Consider the following 17,861-nt stretch of genomic DNA (forward strand, 5'->3'; position numbering starts at 1 on the left):
GCAGATGAAAAATAGAGACAGCTGGTTTTTCAGCTTAAAATATTCTTGAAAGTTAGTTATACGCAGTGCACAGCTGCAGAATAAAGGAGGGACCAACAGTTTGCAATGGACAACTGTTCTCCTTTGAGGGAACAGTGCTGCTGCTGCTGACAATGTTCTCTGATATTACAAGCTGCTGAATTCTTCACAAACATGTGGAGAAAAAAAACTTTATTTTTATCTGCATACTTGGTCGAGGTGATGGTTTTATAGCAATGTAGGAAGTACTTTTTTATCGATGCCAGGGTATTTACTGATCCTTTGTAAAACTACTCTGAAATGTAAATACCTGTTTCTGCTGCTGCTGTTGCCAGTCAAGCAGCAATACAGTCCCTTGTTTCACACAGATTTCAGACCATATTTGAATTAATGGACTGAGGAAGCAGCAGGGTGAGATTGTTATTCTGTACAACATTTTAGGGAAAAGGACTGCTTCTGGTAAATGTGATGAGTGGAACAGCTGACTGGGAAGATCTGCAGCCAGAGTCCCACAAAATACAAATAATACTTTGCCAGAGCCTTGCAGCTCCTTGGAAAAGCAGTATTTCTCCTTCTTTAAATGTTCTGGAAAGGGGAGGATGTAGATCAGAAGCATATTCTAGAAGGCTTTCTTCTGCTGTTTCCTGACTCAGCCATGTTTCAAAGAAAAGTACCTTAGCAATTTGTTTAATGAATTTGGTTAGAGTGATGCAGGTGGAATGTACTCACTCAACACCAACCTCAGGCTGCCTGGCATCTTCATGCCATTGTAAGGGGACTTATCTTTCTTACTGATATTTTAAATCCCCTTCACAATCCTGCCACCAATGTAACAGTAAAATAGATGTGTAGCTAGAGGAAAAAGAGGTGATAGCTGGACTTCCCAATTTTGAAACCATATACAGGCAAAATAAAATATTTTTTTTTAAAAAACTGATGATACTCAGTTTAGCACAGTCAGCTTCCCAAGGCTTGCTGTGGCATCACAGTTTTCATCTCAGGTCAGCAGCAATTCTGCTTCAGTGGGGTTTGGAGCAGAGACTGGAAAATTTTGCTGCTAAACTTAGGCACCTTTTCACCATCTCCTAGGTTAATTTTTCCTATTGATCTTATTCACTACCTGAAATTCTGACCCTCAGTTATAAATCACAGCAGAAGTGTGTCTTTGTATCTTTTCCCTTCACTGTATTGAGCTTTGTGAGCATATTACAGTGTGTTTCACACATTTATGACTATTCCCTCTATAATAATGCCACTGCAAAAAATGGAATTTTTTGTGGAGGATTCCTGCACAGCAACTGTAGTCTTGTTAATTGTGAGGTTACTTGCCAGTTTTTTGCCTCAATTTAGCAGGCTATGTTGGCAGATAAAATCCAAGTCCATTTAACCCGGAGCTTTCCTCACCTTACTGTTACTGTAACTGTATTCCTAAATGAATGAATTCACAATGCAGTTTCATCTAACAAAAATAAAATAAAAATCTGTATAGCTGTCAGGATTTTTTACTTTCCTTCTGAAATGCTGATATATTATATATTTGTCTTGTAATTTTAAAGCATTTTTGTTTTGTTGGGTCTCATACACCTTTGGTTTTATGACTTTCTAAAAAGAAATTACCTTTCAATACAGTATCCCTTGTTTCTGCTAGAAATAGCTTGTAGTGTTTTCTAGAGATTTTATTGGAATTTACATGTGGGATGCAATAATTCTTACTTCATAGTATGTAATTTCTCAGAGTAGGACATCTTGAGGGCAGGAGCCCTATATCATGTGGGTAGCACATTATCCAAAGACTTTGTAAGTTGAAGCTGTAGTAGTGTTCATTCATTTTCCTCGTGCACAGACCTTGGTTCAAAATTCATTTGCTTCTCATCTAAAGGTGATTTCCATACCCCTGGCTCTAGTGATGGTAAGGAAAAGGAAAAAAAAACCCAGATGTTTTCTGTATTGGTTTGTATTTACTTTTTAGAGGTATAAATACTTTGGACAGTACAGGGACAGACAGTTGATGTATTTTAGCCGTGCCTGGGGATTTCTCTGCCCTCTGAGGTGTGTGTGTGCCTGTGGTTGTCCTGCTCTGGAGTCGTGGTTGCACTGGGTCAGTTCTCACAGAGCACATGGTGCCTGCTCTGCTGCCTCACCCATTTGCAGAGCTTAAGAGTTGCTCAAGGTGTGAAAGAAGGTGCACAGGTGGAGCCAAGCATGAAAAAGGAGAGCTCTTCTTTCCACATTGATGATTTATAAAATAGGCCAAAGAGGAGTAAAAAGTTGTGACTTCAGCTCACAGCTTTGCTCTGAGCAGTCCTACTGATTTGAAACAAACCTTTAAAAAAAAAAAAATCTACAAATCTAAGCAGGTTATAACATTATTTTATTTTATTTCCATTTTCTAGACTATCCTACAAAACTAATTTGCTTGCTGACACATCTAGTTTGTTTTAGTGGAAAAGAATACAGACCTTCCTTTTGCCCTGTTTTTGTTTGTCAAAATAATTTATGCCATAGTAGTAAGGTGTTACGAGGGAAACATTGTATTCCTCAATACTGTTAAGATCTAATTCAGAGTAAGATAAAGTGTCTCAAACCTGGAAGGAAAAAGATCTTTGATGGGAGAATGTTCTCTGAGATTTATTGGGGACTATTCAATTCTTAGAGGCACCTTAAAGTTTATAGAATGGAGATGAAACAAGAAGAAAGAAAACAAGTGCACTTTGATCATCTAAAGCACAGGTGTCACTGAGGTGTCTCGTGGGGGACAGGCCATAGTAGCTCTTTCAGTCTTCTGCAAAGTCTTAACAAGTTGCACGTTCATCTGAACCGCTTGCCTAGATTTAAATAATGTTTTGTGTTTATGAAAGTCGTAGAATGAATTTTTCTCCCTTTTGCTTCTTTTTTTTTGTCCCATGCTGTTCTGTGTGTGGGGTGCTGCAGTAGTGGTGAGCTGCCCTGAGGGCCAGGTGTTGCTGCCAGTGCTGCAGGCATCAGCACGAGGTACCATCCTGGTGGTTTTGGTTTACATCTGTGCACAGGCAAGTCATTTGTTTGAACGGCTCTGAGAGAGCGATTACACTCCGTGAGTTTAATATTTCTATATATGAGGCCCTTTGGCAGCATTCTCGCATTAGGTTTGTAACAATTTATGGCAGTGTATCACCATACACAAATGAGGGCAAACAGCAGCTTTAATTTTGCTGCTCGCGCTGTGGGTGGCTCTGGGTTGTGTGCACATCATATGCTTTTTTTCTAATATGCTCTTTTTTATTGCTGCTGATAGCTGCTAATGATTCTTTTTATCACAGCCCTGTCTGCTTTAAATCTCATGGATGAGTCATACTGTTCATTCCCAACATTAACGATTTCAGACCACCTTTGTTATGGGTATTTATAGTAGTTGATGTTCTAATATATTCATGGTAGTAAAGGATCTGAACCCTTAACAGTGTTCAAACAGATAAGAAGTTAAGTAATTTTCCCATTGTTTCCTACATATCTGAAGTCATCAATTTGTGGCTTGCATCTAAAATTACAAAAGATGCTCAGACTCTGAGGAGAATAATTTCTTGCCATTCATTTTTGCTGCTACTTGGTTGTTTACATTATTAGCTAATGGCTTCTAAGCAGAATATATTTCCATAAGCAAGGCAGGATAGGCATGGAAAAAAAGCCATGATTGCATTTGCATGACTGCATGGTATGGGAAGTTATTTGTTGTACTGTCTGTGGGGTCAGAAACACAAGTTGGTCTGATGTTGTCAGGACACGTGTGCCACGGTCAAATAGAAGTGTCACCATTTGAACTGTTACAGCTCCAGGTAAGAGAGGTATTTCCTTGGTGCCTTGATAGCTCAGCTCTGTAGCTTTCACATCTCAACAAGTGAGATACTCATCTCAGTATGTCACTTCAAAAGTCTGGCATTTCCGACACAGTGCTCTGTGTGCCGCAGAGCTTTGTCCGAGTCACAGTGCTTCCCCATCAGGCCTGGCTTAGTATTGATTATCTTGAACAAATCATCCTCAGGTGTCAAGAAAGCATTTTAGCTTAGAGGAAAGCAGAGCTCTTCTGCTCCAATCTTCTGATTGGGGTTTGATGTCATAAACAAGCTGACAATTACCAGTATATTTCCATAGGACTGCTCATACAGTGCACCAACCTCAAAGAGTTTGGCAAAGGCATCTGGTAGGTGACTTGAGAGAGCTCTCAAATTTGAGTACTGAAGTGTTCTGTCCTTCAAGGAGCCTTTTTATGAATCTGAAAACACTATATGGCAAAATATTCACCTCAGGTGTCTGTGTTTACTCACCAGCTTTGAATAAAATGTTTCCATGGAATCACAAAACACCTTGATAGAAATTTTCCAGTTAACAAAAAGAAACCAAAAAAAGTAGTTTCTCTAGCACTTGTACATACCCGAACTTTTGTCTCTGTGCTGTTTAACACCACATAGTGCATAAATGCAGAGCAAGCTGTGCTCTGTGTGCACATGGTTTACACACTAGACAGCAAGCAAATGTGCAGCAGCTTTTTAAAAGAAACCACAACACTATAGTTGAGTTGTAAAATTGTTAGAGGGAGTTAGAGTTGAAAAAAGGAGAGATGTGCCTAGGTCAGCTCCCTGCTATAAATCTTACAAGCATGGGGAATTGCACAGTAACAGGAGTATTTTTGTGAACTGTCATTTGGTATTTCCTCCCTTGAATCGTAAGACATGTTGGACGAAGGCTTTGTTTTCTGATAAAGTTCACTGCAATAGTCTTTAAAGCTTTCAAATATGTATCCAGTGAAATTAAGAGGAATAACAAGAAGGAGGGATGCTGCTCTTCCTTACTAAATGGGGCAGATCTAAGTAGCGGAGAACAACCTCTTTTAAATAAAACCCTTTTAAGGACCCCACACTTGTGGATTGCTTATCTGCAGCTGGATCTGAGGCATAAAGGCACTTGCATGCCTGTTTTCCTAGAGAAAGCACTCAGTAAAATTTGGAAGAGCTTTAGAGGTCTTGGTGTTAAACTTGTGATGGTGAAGGAAGGTGGGTTGAGAGACTCCTGACATACACAAGTACTTGCCTGTAAGACAGCAAATTCCACAAAAAATGGATAAAGTGATGGTGAAAACTTTGCACTCTTTTATTGTTTTCTGAGCCTGTAACACAGAACTGCTGGAAATGAGGCCTAGTAGTGCAGCCACTTACACCATGTGCAAAAAACATGCACAGAGTAACTGGAGTAAGTTCAAGTAATTCTCTTTCTATATCCTAAGTTATTTAAAACGAAGCAACATAAGGAAGTGTACAGCAAATATAGTTGTTATTGTCAAAACTGGAGTCCTAAAGAAATGTGGATTCCTAAAGAAATGTAGATTCCCAAATCAACACAGATAAAAACCAGCATCTTTCTAAAAAGTCTGAGTCCTTCATCTCTGAGTCTCTCAAGTTCTTTCCTGCAAAACTCAGTCCAGCTATCTAGGCAACTAAGTATGGGTATAAATAAATATGTCAGCTTTCTTGTCATTGGAGATGTATAGTTCCCAGCCTTTAAAACCTTCAGTTAATATGGTAAAATCTTGGTGTCAGTACCTGTACTCTGCTTCTGCCTGTTCGTTTTTTTGACTGCAGTAGAACTAAATTACTTGAAGCATTAGGGAATAAAGCTCTATTTTCTTTTTCACAAAATGATGTACATTCCTTGTTCTGAAGTAGAAGAAAGTAATTAGTTTTAAGAAATTGACAAAAACCTACAAAATTTTCTATGCCTTTAGAGAGCACTAAACAGGATTGCATCTGAAACATTTTCTTGTAGCAGGAAAGTGAAGGACAGCTTAATGATCTGTGGAAGGAATAAAGTAACATTTAGCATGAAAAATGTTTATTAAATGTCATATGTTCTTAAGATGAGGGAGCTATTAGCAATTCATTTAATGTTTCTGTGAGGCTGGTTACATTTTACAGACCCATATTACCAAACACCCATTTGGAGATAATAGAGCAAAAATCCCTGTAGTAATTTCTAAGAAACTCATAGTCTTATCCCATCTTAACAGACATTTTGTGTCACTTGTTTGACCAGAACAGGGTTGTTTCTCCCACAGAATACTGCAGTCAAGTGAAATCTTTAACACCTCTGCAAAGACAATCTAATTCATACACACGGTTCCAAAAACTTTCCAGACCATATGTTTTGGAAGTAATGATTATGCTTTTGGGTTTTGACAATAAATATGATTCCACTTCCCCCTCCCATTAAGCTTTATGAGACCTGGTTGCAACGTAGCTGGGAAAGGACCAGTTTTGCCAATGTAGAGGTTGGCATTTCCAAAGGACTTTGTGTCACTAATCATGCCAATTGCTGCTGAAATTCACTGGAAGTGCTTAATGACCGAAAACATCTAAGCTCAACGTAGATAAATGCATTTAAACCCATTTGCCAGCATTCCTGCAGATAAAGGCAGGTCCATCTGCAGAGGCAGCACGATGCCACTGTGCAAACCTCGAGCAGGCTTGAGAGGCTGGACCAGGATTTCATGCAGGACAAGTCTGGGCTCTGCAGGAAACTGTGTGTTAATGAAATGTCACAGGTGGATAGAAGAATATATTCCTCCATAGCCCAGTTCTCCCAGTGGTTCCTTAGTTGTGACAGTGCTGCAATCACCTACCATGCAGTTCAGACTGTGGGACAAGTGCAGACATCATCATATCTGCTATGGAAGCCCAGGAAAAGAATTAAAAATTGTAGAAGTAGGTCACATAGCTACATCAGTGTTTGGTCTTTGTGTAGTCCTTAGCACAATCTGAAAACCTGGTAAGTGGGGCTGGGCTTTTAGATGGGAATATAAGGTGAGTGCGGGGTGTGGAGCCAGGAAAGGTGGAGGGTGGGAAAAAAACTTAACAGGAGATGAGAGGCTTCAGTAAAGAACAGGAACTTCAAAGAAAAATGACAGTTTCTGCAATTACGATGCTAACACGGGTTTACTGATCTGTCAAAACTGCATAATATTAGAGAAATCTCCATTTTTCTGGGAATATTTATCAGACTCATTGGTTATAGTAGCTTATGCTAATGTCAGTAATCAAGTAACCAGACTGTAATGTGCAATGTTTACTGCAGTCTCGTTGTGCTGGGGGAGGTTGATCTCACAGTGATCAAACAGGTTTATCATTTTCAACATATATTTAGAGTGAACCTTGTAAATAATCTTGTCACCATCAGCTATGAGGTCTATCAGGCAGCTTCATTTACATTTGATGGAGTTACTGATTTTCATAGAAATAGCATTACATTTTTTTTCAGCAAATAAAATAAGAAAGCATCTCCCAGTTGTCTGAGTGGAGGTGAAGGGTTCTGTGTGGACATCCTGTTTGCTTGCTGGTACTCTGGGATGAATTAAAGTCCTTATATGTGTTGAACAGTTGTGTTGATTTATGAATGCTAAGAAAATCAGCAAAAATGTATCTCCATATAGCAGCAGCATCTAACATCTACCTGCTCTCTTATCTCATTGCTGAAAACAATGGGTTATTTAGAGAAAAATAAAACTGCTGCATGTTTACCTGATGGTAAACATTTTGGGCTGAATCTGATAAGACCCTTAAATGCATTCTTCAGGTGTTTAATAAGCTTAATAGTACAATATCAGTAGGCTACTCACTGATTTGAAATTAGACATGTTTATTTCTTCTGCTGAATTTATAGCTATAGTAATAAAATTAATCAGTACTGATTTACAATATTGGGAATATCAGTAGAGATTACTTGTGTTGCTTGTGAGACTAAGTTCTTTTCATTAATATCCAACATAGTGCCTCAAAGAGAAGTAACTAAGTTTATTAGCTGCAGAGATAATTTAAGGTCTTAAAAATGATAGAAAAGAGACAAGCTTAATCCTCTGAGTCTTCATGCTGCAGGTGAAGTAAATAGTTGAAATTTCCAAGTTGTCTTGAACCTGAACATGGGAGTATAGCTATTATTTATTTGCAGAAGTTAGAAACAATCTTTCCACTTTTGCAATGAAATCACAGCCACAGGCTTTAGTCATTCAAAGGGAAAGAACATCAGCAGTTTGTTCCAATATTCAGCACTGTGTATAATTTATATAACAGGAGGTTTTGATGGAGGTTTTTCAAGTTTTCCTTTGTTATGGAATTGATAGTGGGCGAGGGGATCCTGTCCTGAGGCTATGTTATTATCTCTGCAGAGCTATACAAATACAGCAAGCCTAGGGTTTTTTTTCCTCCTTTGTATTTTTTTTCCTTTACAAATAAATGGCTAAAGCAATTAACCTTTACATTTTGTCTTCAATATTTACTTTTGCACATTGAAGACTTGAATTTGGTTTAGAGTAAAATTAACTGTATCTATGCAAATTGGGAATGTAAATGTTTTTCATTGTTTATTATACTGAGAATATAGCAGATTGTGAAGTTTTTTTTATAGATTTATGGCCTTCTTTCTTTCTAAATTGTTATCATTTCTTTAACTGTGATTTATAATTTCATCAAAACCAGACCAAGTATCTTATAAGGGCTTGTGTGTATGTGTGATTTTGTTATTGTGTCTTGACACAGATAGGGCAAATTACCAAAATATTCTGTATACTTACTATTACACCAGTTAATGTGTAGTGAAGAGCCTACCTGTTGCCAGGGAAATTTTTAATCTGGAAATATTTTAGTAGTCCCCCTTATCAGAGAGGGTGAAAGGGAGGTCCAGGTATTAGTTGATTCAAGATCATTGTCAGGATTTAGTTTGATCCCTTTTTAAATGTCTCAGAGAGGGAATTTTCTGTCGTGAAGATATTTTAAAAAATTAGTAGTTGAACTATTTGGTTTTATGTCTCTGATTCCCCTGAACAGTCTCAATCAGTTTTCCAACCTCACTAAACATTTTGAAGAGTACTTTTGTGTAAATTCATTACAGAAACAAATTACTAGAATTTCTCTAAAACAAACAACGGAATCAAATTTTGTGCTCTTTATTGACTGGGATTTAAAAAATATATTAATACATGCTGTTGCTTTTTCTTTTTGATATTAAAAAAAACCAACAAAACAACCAACCACTGAGAGCTTTGGTCAGTTTGTCAGTGAGGAGAGAAGATGGAAGGAATAAACACTTCCTACAGAATAAAGAAATCCCTTGTCCCATACTCTGTGGGCTCACATGCAAAGTGAAGGACCAAAAAATAATATACTTTAAAAAAATCTATATTTTCCCATATATATGTATATATATCTGAAATTGATTATGGTTTTCACTTCATTAGGTATAGAAATAGGCTGATAACCCCTTACTGCAAACATCATAAAACACAATGGATAAGAGAGCAGTAGTTTAGGTAGTATCCTAATCTAGCTGCTTTATGCATGGAAGGATTTTTCTTTATTTCAGACCAAGTTTTATTGGTCTTAATACTTAAGAGTTAAACTTAGGCCTGTTCCTTCCAGACAGGTCATCTGTTCAGAGTACTTGAGCTGTCCCAAGGTAGCTTGTAGCATATTATCATGTAGCATTTTGTGTTCAAGACAATCATCTACCAAGGACAATCTAACAGCACTTACGAGTTTCTTGCAAGCAATAAATTTCATTTGCAGAGGAAAATACTTTGCTGTTGCACTGATATCCTAAACCTGTCTTCTTCATGCCAAAGTCAGCTTGTCCTTAGGAAAGACTAAAATGTCTGTAGAGGTTTACAATGGGTACTTTCACGTCCAAGATTTTTCAGTGAGATTTACACGGTGAGTTGGTGAGTTTATATTTCTGTTCATAGTGTTAATATGACTAAGAAAAGAGCTGCAGGAAACCACAATCCAGACACGAGGCAGTATGGTTTTTTGTGGAGCACTAATAAATTAATCCATTAGTGACTGCAAATTTATCTTCTCTTGCCCTCGTTATCAAGTATTCACAGGTGTGTATGTATTTAGACAGTATAAATTAAAAGGGCTTCAGTACTAGCAACACATTACCATAGTGCAAGGACCATAAGGCACAGTATTTTTCCCACACCAACATGAAAATGCAGAAATACTGATAAAATAAAAAATAAAGGTGAATAATCTTCCTATCTGAAAAATATATTCGTTTCTAAGAACATAATACCAGAAAGAAAGAAGAAATCACAATAACAAAAATAAAATACAGTTGCATTATTTGGTTAATGACCCCATCTTGTGGAGCAGCGCCCATGCTTCAGCACATTTATAGCTCTCATACGCATTTTTTTTTTAACTGAGTCCGTTTCTTAATGGTGAATTACTTGGCAATGCACTTGCTGTGTCCAGGGAAGTGCTCTGCAGGCAATTCATCATTTGTACACCACAGCTGTAGAGCAATAGAACAGTTCTTTGTCACACCGTCGCTTGCTGGGGTCAATACTTCACATTTTAGTGTTTGGTTCAGTCTCAGGTCACCACCACAGCTCACAGCCCCCGCTGGTTATTCCACGCTGCTGTATGTGTCTCTCACATGGACCCGCTGCGAGAGTTTCTTGCTGTTGTTAAGAGGGGACAAACCCATCTCCAAAGCTGGAGCTTGCAGAGTTGCTGATTTGCACCACAGCGGTGCAAGTGAGAGCATTCACTGGGCTGATGCCTGGTCACCGAGGGGCGGCCCAGTGATGGTCATAACCAGTGCTAGCGTGTGCTCCATCTGCCAGAGTTACCATTTCCCTCTTTTCTATTCCTATGTAGCTACTCACAGAGGTTGTTGAACTACACTTAATGATTGGCAGCTTGGATATTTTATCATAAAGGTTTATCCCACTGGACATCCTTTCATCGTAATCTGGGGAAATCAGCTTTGTCAGCAGTATACATTATGCTGGTTGCTGAAGTTGTTTTCCAGGCACATGAGATATTTAAGATAAATAACCTGACATGTTTCCACCCCCTCCAGTTGAACATGTTTTGCAGGAAGGCTCCATATGCCCTTGATTCTCACTTACGTATAAGCCACTCAAATATGAATTGAAATGCTTTTTCGTGTTTTTGAAGGAAAGGTGTATTTTGTATGCACTTTTTAAGGAAGTGGTTTTTAACCATGTTGGTGAATTCAAAGGGAGAATTGCAGGCTGCAAATGGAAAACATGTAGAGAAGAGGTATAGCCAAGTTAGGAAAAAAGGATTGTTTTTTTTAGCTGTTCCGCACAGACTTTAAAAGATGGTATTGCATGATCTTGCTTCATGTGTCAATATCCTTAGCTCCTTGGAGACCAGATTATGGTGCTTTGATCTCTGCTATCGTTTTTTTAAAGCAAGGAATTTTCAGCTGCATTTTGATCTAATTTACAGAAGGATGCAAAGGTTTGAATTGCAGGTAGATAATATCTGCAAATTTCACAGGTACAGAAAATTAGATGGGGAAAAAAACAAGCTACAAATTTCTGTAAATATAGTACGTTTGATGCACTTTTGATATATCTGATCTCATACTCTTATAAAAATCATATTCTTATAAAAATTTACATTTTTTGTGTCAAATGTTCTAGGGATGTTTGTACATGATACTTGTACATGAATGCAAGAACACAGATTAGAAGATGGTTATGTGGAATACATATGCGTATGATTTTGAGTTATGTCTTTTCAAAAGGAAAGATTCATTTGGGTGTCACTAAACTCGCATAATGTGCCTTCCCTAACACCATGGTAATAAGGTATTTATATCATATACCATCATCTTGTGTTCTTTGCTTTTCAAGTGCGTATTGTGCCTTCTGTATGAAAAGAAATATGAAGTTTAGCAGTTCAGCAACTGTTCTATAGATTTGTATGCTAAGTGAACTGAGCAAGCTGATGCTCAGTACCTTTTCCTGGGTGGGTTGAAAGGGTGCAAAAAGGGAAAAATTCCCAGCATTTTCAACAGAACCCCAAATATTCCACGATCCCGTCACAGGTACCAGAGCTGGCAATAAAATGAAGTGTTTAAACTAACTGTTGGGTTATGTTGGAAAATCTTTTAGCTTTGCTGTGTAGTTCTTAGAGGATTCTAATTCGTCATGTGAAAAAAGGGCCCTGAAAAGTCTAGAAGTCCACGTGGTAATTCAGTCAATATTGTAAAAGCACTAAAATTTTTGCTTCACTTCGAGGTGTCTTGAAATTATTGCATCCTGTCTGTCTGATGGCCATGTTGGGAACATGGCTGCTCTCTCCTGCAGTCAGATTTGCTGTTGTGCAGCAGAGAGCAGATAGCATGTTGGGTGCAAGCGTGGCTGCTGTGCTGTTCTGAGAGCTGCCAAACTCAGTGAAAGCCTTCCATTCATGACTTTAGGTTCTGATCCCTGTCAGAGAAAATGAAAGAAGGAACCGTGTCTAACTAAGGACAGCAGTTAGCATGTCGAGAGAGGAGTTTCAGGAGGATGGGAGAATGAAATCTCTTTAGGTAGCTGGCTTGAACATAAAGTCAAATATAAAGGCATTCATGTCCTTCCCCAAATACACATCCCTTCTTGTGAGAGCTGAGTGCCCTAAATTCCCACCCTAGGATTGCCTTTGAGGAGTAGGGTTGTGCCTTTGTGAGCCCTGACCCCACACTGTTCTGCAGCACTGCTATATCAAGGTTGTATTTATATTTTACTCTGTTTCTAACATTTCTATCTCTTTTCTCTTTTTTCTTTTACATGCTTTCATGAGTATAGCAGACCATTTAGGAATTGAATTCATGGGTAAGTTTTAATTTCTCTTCCTTTCAATTGCTCATATTTATCTTGGTTCCTTAGTCCAAAGAGCATGGAAGTTAATGGGAAGACTCCCATGACCTCCACCACTGGGTTTTGGATTGTGTTCCTATTATACTTACAGATTACACTTGAAATTATATGAAGGTTTAATTTTTCTCTTGTCCACTGCTATGGAGCTTAGAAACTGCATAATGATGTTTTAGTATTTCATTGGTATTTAATGAAACATAACATAAAGGTTATGTGACCATATCATCTTGAGGAATAGTATTTTATATGTGATTTTAGGGTAGAATTACTGACTTTTTCATGTAAAGGAAAGTAAATTTTAAATTAGAATATTTTGGGGTTTTTTAAGAATTTTGTGTTAATTACAATAATAAATTTAACTAGATTTAATAAGAAACATCTTATTAAAGATAATTCTCTAAAGTCAGAGAAATTCTTTTAAGAAAAGAGTCAAAGATCCATCATTCTGTGAAAAAAGTTAAATTGGTTAGGAAAAAGCTAAAAAAGGAGTGAATAATTGCTTCTTACAATTTTGGAAAGGGAAAGATGACATTCTGTTGGCTCAGCTGCAGCTCTGTGATGTGTTCATAGTCTCATACAATGACAGGCTTAACAGATCACCACTTCACCTCTCAGCTATCTTCAGACCTGGGGAAGCTGAGATCCATCCCTAACAGAGTTAGTGGTCCTTTATGTAAGAACAGCTTGCATAAACCATTAAATATGACTGAAAACACTGTAATAAAAAGCATGCAAATTCCTGTTGAAGTCATAAAACAGTTACTTTTAATGCGTTCTTTCCTTATGTTAAGTTTTACTTGGTTGTTTTTAGATTTGAAAAGTAAGAGCCTGATAACCTATCGATTTTAAGTGGCAATGTGGGGATTTTGTTGACCAGTTAAGTATAAATTGTCAAGAAACCAATATGGTGATGAATATTAACTGCATCGCAGGCTGCATTAACAAGAGGACAGCCAGCAGGCTGAGGGATTTTCTCCTACTGCTTTTGGACTTGTGCCATGCCTAGATCACTGTTCTCTCTAGAGAACTGGCTTGTGAGGTCCAGACGTTTTGTGTTTCACTTCACTTTGTATGAGGCTTGAAAAGTGCCAGTGGAATCGATGCAAGGGTCTTAACAGACTTAGTGGACACGCACAGCTGGGAAATGGTTGCTTGAAAGGCTCTGCATATATCCTGCTTTTCCTGCTTAACTTAAATTGTGGGCAACAGTCTTGAGGCATACAAGTTGAAGGACAAGCATATATGAAAAAGAGGATAAGGACCATAGATATACTGGATTCTTTGAGTGAACCTTTCCATAAGAAGCAGGAAAGTGTTACCCAAGAGGCAAAGCTGAATTATTTTATTTTGAGACTTTAAGTTTCCTCTCTTTTTTTTTAAGACATTCTCTTTAAGGCATGAACTAAAGCCAATCCCTGAAGTCTTGGCTCAGAGTAGTCCTCTCATATGAGTAGCTTTCAGACTTTTTTATTTAATATTGGAACAGATCCTGATGGCATAAAAATTAATGAAATCTTGTGTCTCAAGCCTGAAAATATTGTGACAGCAGTGTAAAATGAGGCTTGAAGTTGTTTTCTGTGGGCTAGAAAAAAGCAAGTTCCAGAATCATATGCAAAAGTGAAATGCTTGTGCTACTTAAATCCTCCTCTAGTCTCCATGAAGATTTATTTAGGAAATGTAAGCATGCAAGGAATCATTGCTGTACATGTAGCAAAGTAGAAATTCCCACCCTGTGCACAGAGAGTTCAGGTGACAGTATGCTCATCAAATCATGGGCACTCCTGTAAAACCTCTCCAGTGAGTTTACTTCTGTACTGTAGAAAATAATGGCAATTAGTGCAAAAAATGTTTTCTCTCTAGAAAAAACAACAATGCATAGATGATGCAGCTTTGTTTGTACATAATCCAGGGAACAGTCTTTCTAGTGTTTTCATTGCATTTGTGGGCTCAGTTGCCTTAGAAATTCCATTTTCATCATTGTCTTACAGAAATTTTGTTTGAAAATCATGTAAACCATGTAACTTGGGTTGCCAGGGCAAGTTGAATTCTTTCCACAGTAGACAAAGCTGAAACTTCATGTCAGTAGGAACATGTGCCTATAGAGGTGTCTCAGGGGAGAGATGAAATGTGCACTAGCTACACATCTAATTTAGTGTACATTTGCCAAGGAAGGTAGATAAGTGTAGTCATTTCCTTTTTTTTGTGCTAGACTCTTAAGGATCAGTGAAGTGCATAAACACAACCAGTCCTTTATTGTCCTGTTAGGGATCTGTGGTCCATGAATTTGTGTATCCTGTTGTGAACCAGTTGATGCTGTTTCCCCCCACCAGCTCCTGTGGCAGCCCATTCCAGTGCTCAGTAGAGGCTGTGTCTGTTGCTTTTCCATTACCTGTTGAAATCTGCTTCCCACTGGATCCTTCTCTCACAACAGTATTTTGGGAACAGGAATTATGCATTCAGTGCATGTACCACACTGAATTTTGTGCTAACCTTGCTCATGGTCTCACACCCCCTTCCCTATCTAGGTGCTGTCAGGTTTGCATTCCATACAATATGCAATATTGTGCATTCCAAAACTGGAACACCTGATACTTTAATATTGCTGCTGATACTGATTTACACTGTTTGTTTCTTTGTATGGATAGAGAGATAAAGGCAGTCATATCAATGTTGCAAATGTAGCAATTAATGTATGGTTCGGGTGTATTCATGTGCAGCATCTCCTGAACTAGATGAAAGCCAAGTATGTGGTCAAGGGACACTATGTCCTTAAAAGTGTGGATTGAAGTATTGTCATCAGTGGTCCAGCTTTATGAAACTTCTGGTGATAAGAAAATGGTTTATACTTTCTAGTACATCACATCATAAAAAAAAAAGTCTTGTGTCTGATTGTCACTCGATTCAATAGCCACCTCTGATGCAATCTTCTGGACAGGCTTTGGGCAAGGTCTTTTAATGTGTCTGTGCTTCAGATCCTCAGTTGCAGTAAGTTTTTACAGGCCTTCAGCATTTAGATTCCTGAGCTCTCCGGGGGATACCTTTCAGTAACATAGAAACTATTTCTTCTTTGCGAGAGGGTGCAGACTTGGCTGCGTCCTCTCCTCGTATGGGAGCAGAGCGGTGTGAGGAGAGCACCGTGCAGCTCACCCAGGAGTGCAGTGCACCCGCTCTGCTTTGGTGCCCGTGTCTCACCAATGAGGATGCACACAATGTTATCGACATTTCCGACACACAAGTAAGGAAAAGTTGTCCCAATGTCCCTACTGGAACTCTACGAGTTGTATTAACAATTTCGTGTCAATGGAAAGCAGGGTGGCTGTTGGTAATGCTCATGTGAGCCAGAGAGATTGATAAAGGAAAAAAAGAGAGATTGGAAGGAGCAAATTCTATACAATGAGAAAACTCAGTGATGTGTCAATAGCATTAAAAGAGCATGGGGATACAAGTATCTACAGCTTCTCATAATTTTTTGACCCAAGTGGTTAATTGCACTTCAGGGCTGAATGGTTTACTTTCCTGATGGAAAATTTGTTGATGAGGACAAATATCTGTGACAGCAAACATGGTCACTTTGGAGCAACAGGTAGCAGCTGAAAGCTGTTGTGGAGACTGGCATGGTGCATGTTCTCCCAGCTGCAGAGTGAAATTATTACCTGAGAGTCATCTTTGGGTGTTCTGAGCTGCAAGCCAGTGCCCAAGACAAGGAGTTGCCTTTTTAACTCATTTCTTACACTGAGGATGAGTAGAATTAAGATATGCTAAGGCATGAAATGCAAAGGTGAGTATTGGAATAACCTGCTACAACACATGAACAAACATGTTTCAGCAACTCACCTCCACTACCTACTCCAATGATCCAGAATGATGATCTTTTATTCTGTAACAGTAATTTATGGTGGATACAGCTGAAAATAAAATGCTCCAATAAAGTGTAACAGCCGGGTTGCTGCAGTTTTGATGGAAATACAGACATAACATGAAGTAGTCTTCATCCTTGGGCTGCTTACCAGTTAAACCAGTATCAATGGTGTAAACAATTTTGATGTGATAATCTCAATCTCCCCATGCGTGAATTACAGAAAACCAATGTAGCAGTTGCTATATTTAGTTACTACCTTTAATTTGTTTATACTTAGGGCTTAAAGAGAAAATTAATATTTTTCCTTAGAACTACTCATCTTTTCTGGAAAAATCAGGAGCTTCACTGAAATCAATAGAAGTATGAATGGTATATAATACCTTGTAAGTGCTGAATCATTAAATAGCATTTAATTGAGCAGAGTAATAAAGTTACTCAAGAATGGGATCTTAGTAAACTTTATATATCTCCTTGCAATGACTACAATGTGAAATGTATTCAGTTTTCTGTATTCTGAGCAGCTGTTAACACCGGAGAAGATGGTGCATGCTGCATTTTCACTGTGCCTATTCTCACTGCCGCCTCATTGTGCTAAGATGGTTGCATGCCTAAGACTCTGGGAATACCTGATCCAGTTAACCAGCTTGATTCTGTCACCTTGTGTCATGCACTGTGACTGATGCATTTTTATTTTTGCAAACTGCAAAAGTTGGTTTTGCTGATGGGCAGGATAAGCAATAGTGCAACAACTTAGTATTTTTCCTGTTTGCAAGAAATAAAAAGGCAAAGTTCATTAGTCCTTGCACAGCTCAAACACTGGGAACCTGGACTCTTTCCTCTGAAATGCAATGTCTCTGTCTCGATGTGAGCAGCAACCAGAAAATGATAATAAATGACCAGTGTGTGCATGGATGGTCCTTGCCTTAGTTACCATTTAGAAGTTCTTGTCTGTTATAAAACCCTGTAATGCTCCAGTCCTTGCTGGAAGAGCAGATGAATGTTCAATTACATGAGCAAAATGTACGTGTTGTAAAGAATGTATGTTTAAAAAATAAAGAAATAAAGTTCAGTTTTCCCTGTATTCCTTTTGAATAGTATAAAGCAGGTAGATCTTGTTCTGATAATATGGCACACTATTTTTATGCTCCTGTTTGCACATAATCTTATTAGAGATTCTGATCACAGTCATGCCCCAGAACTATGAAAGCATGCCTGTCTAATAATTTTATTGTTATTAATCATATGCATTTGAAATATTTCATCTGTACTCTCTTGTTAAATTTC

The 17,861-nt window shown here is 38.2% G+C and overlaps 1 protein-coding gene across 1 annotated transcript in view; it reads left to right on the top strand.

Annotated features, from left to right (window-relative positions):
* Positions 1 to 17,861, top strand: part of NRG3 (neuregulin 3) — a 368,969-nt gene that overhangs the window by 268,001 nt on the left and 83,107 nt on the right. Inside the window, exon 4 of the mRNA XM_039553975.1 lies at positions 12,647 to 12,673. Coding sequence (XP_039409909.1) covers positions 12,647 to 12,673 — 27 coding nt within the window. The remainder of the gene's footprint in view (positions 1 to 12,646; positions 12,674 to 17,861) is intronic.

This window comes from Corvus cornix, chromosome 6 (genome assembly GCF_000738735.6).
Source record: "Corvus cornix cornix isolate S_Up_H32 chromosome 6, ASM73873v5, whole genome shotgun sequence".
In the NCBI taxonomy this organism is placed as follows: domain Eukaryota; kingdom Metazoa; phylum Chordata; class Aves; order Passeriformes; family Corvidae; genus Corvus; species Corvus cornix.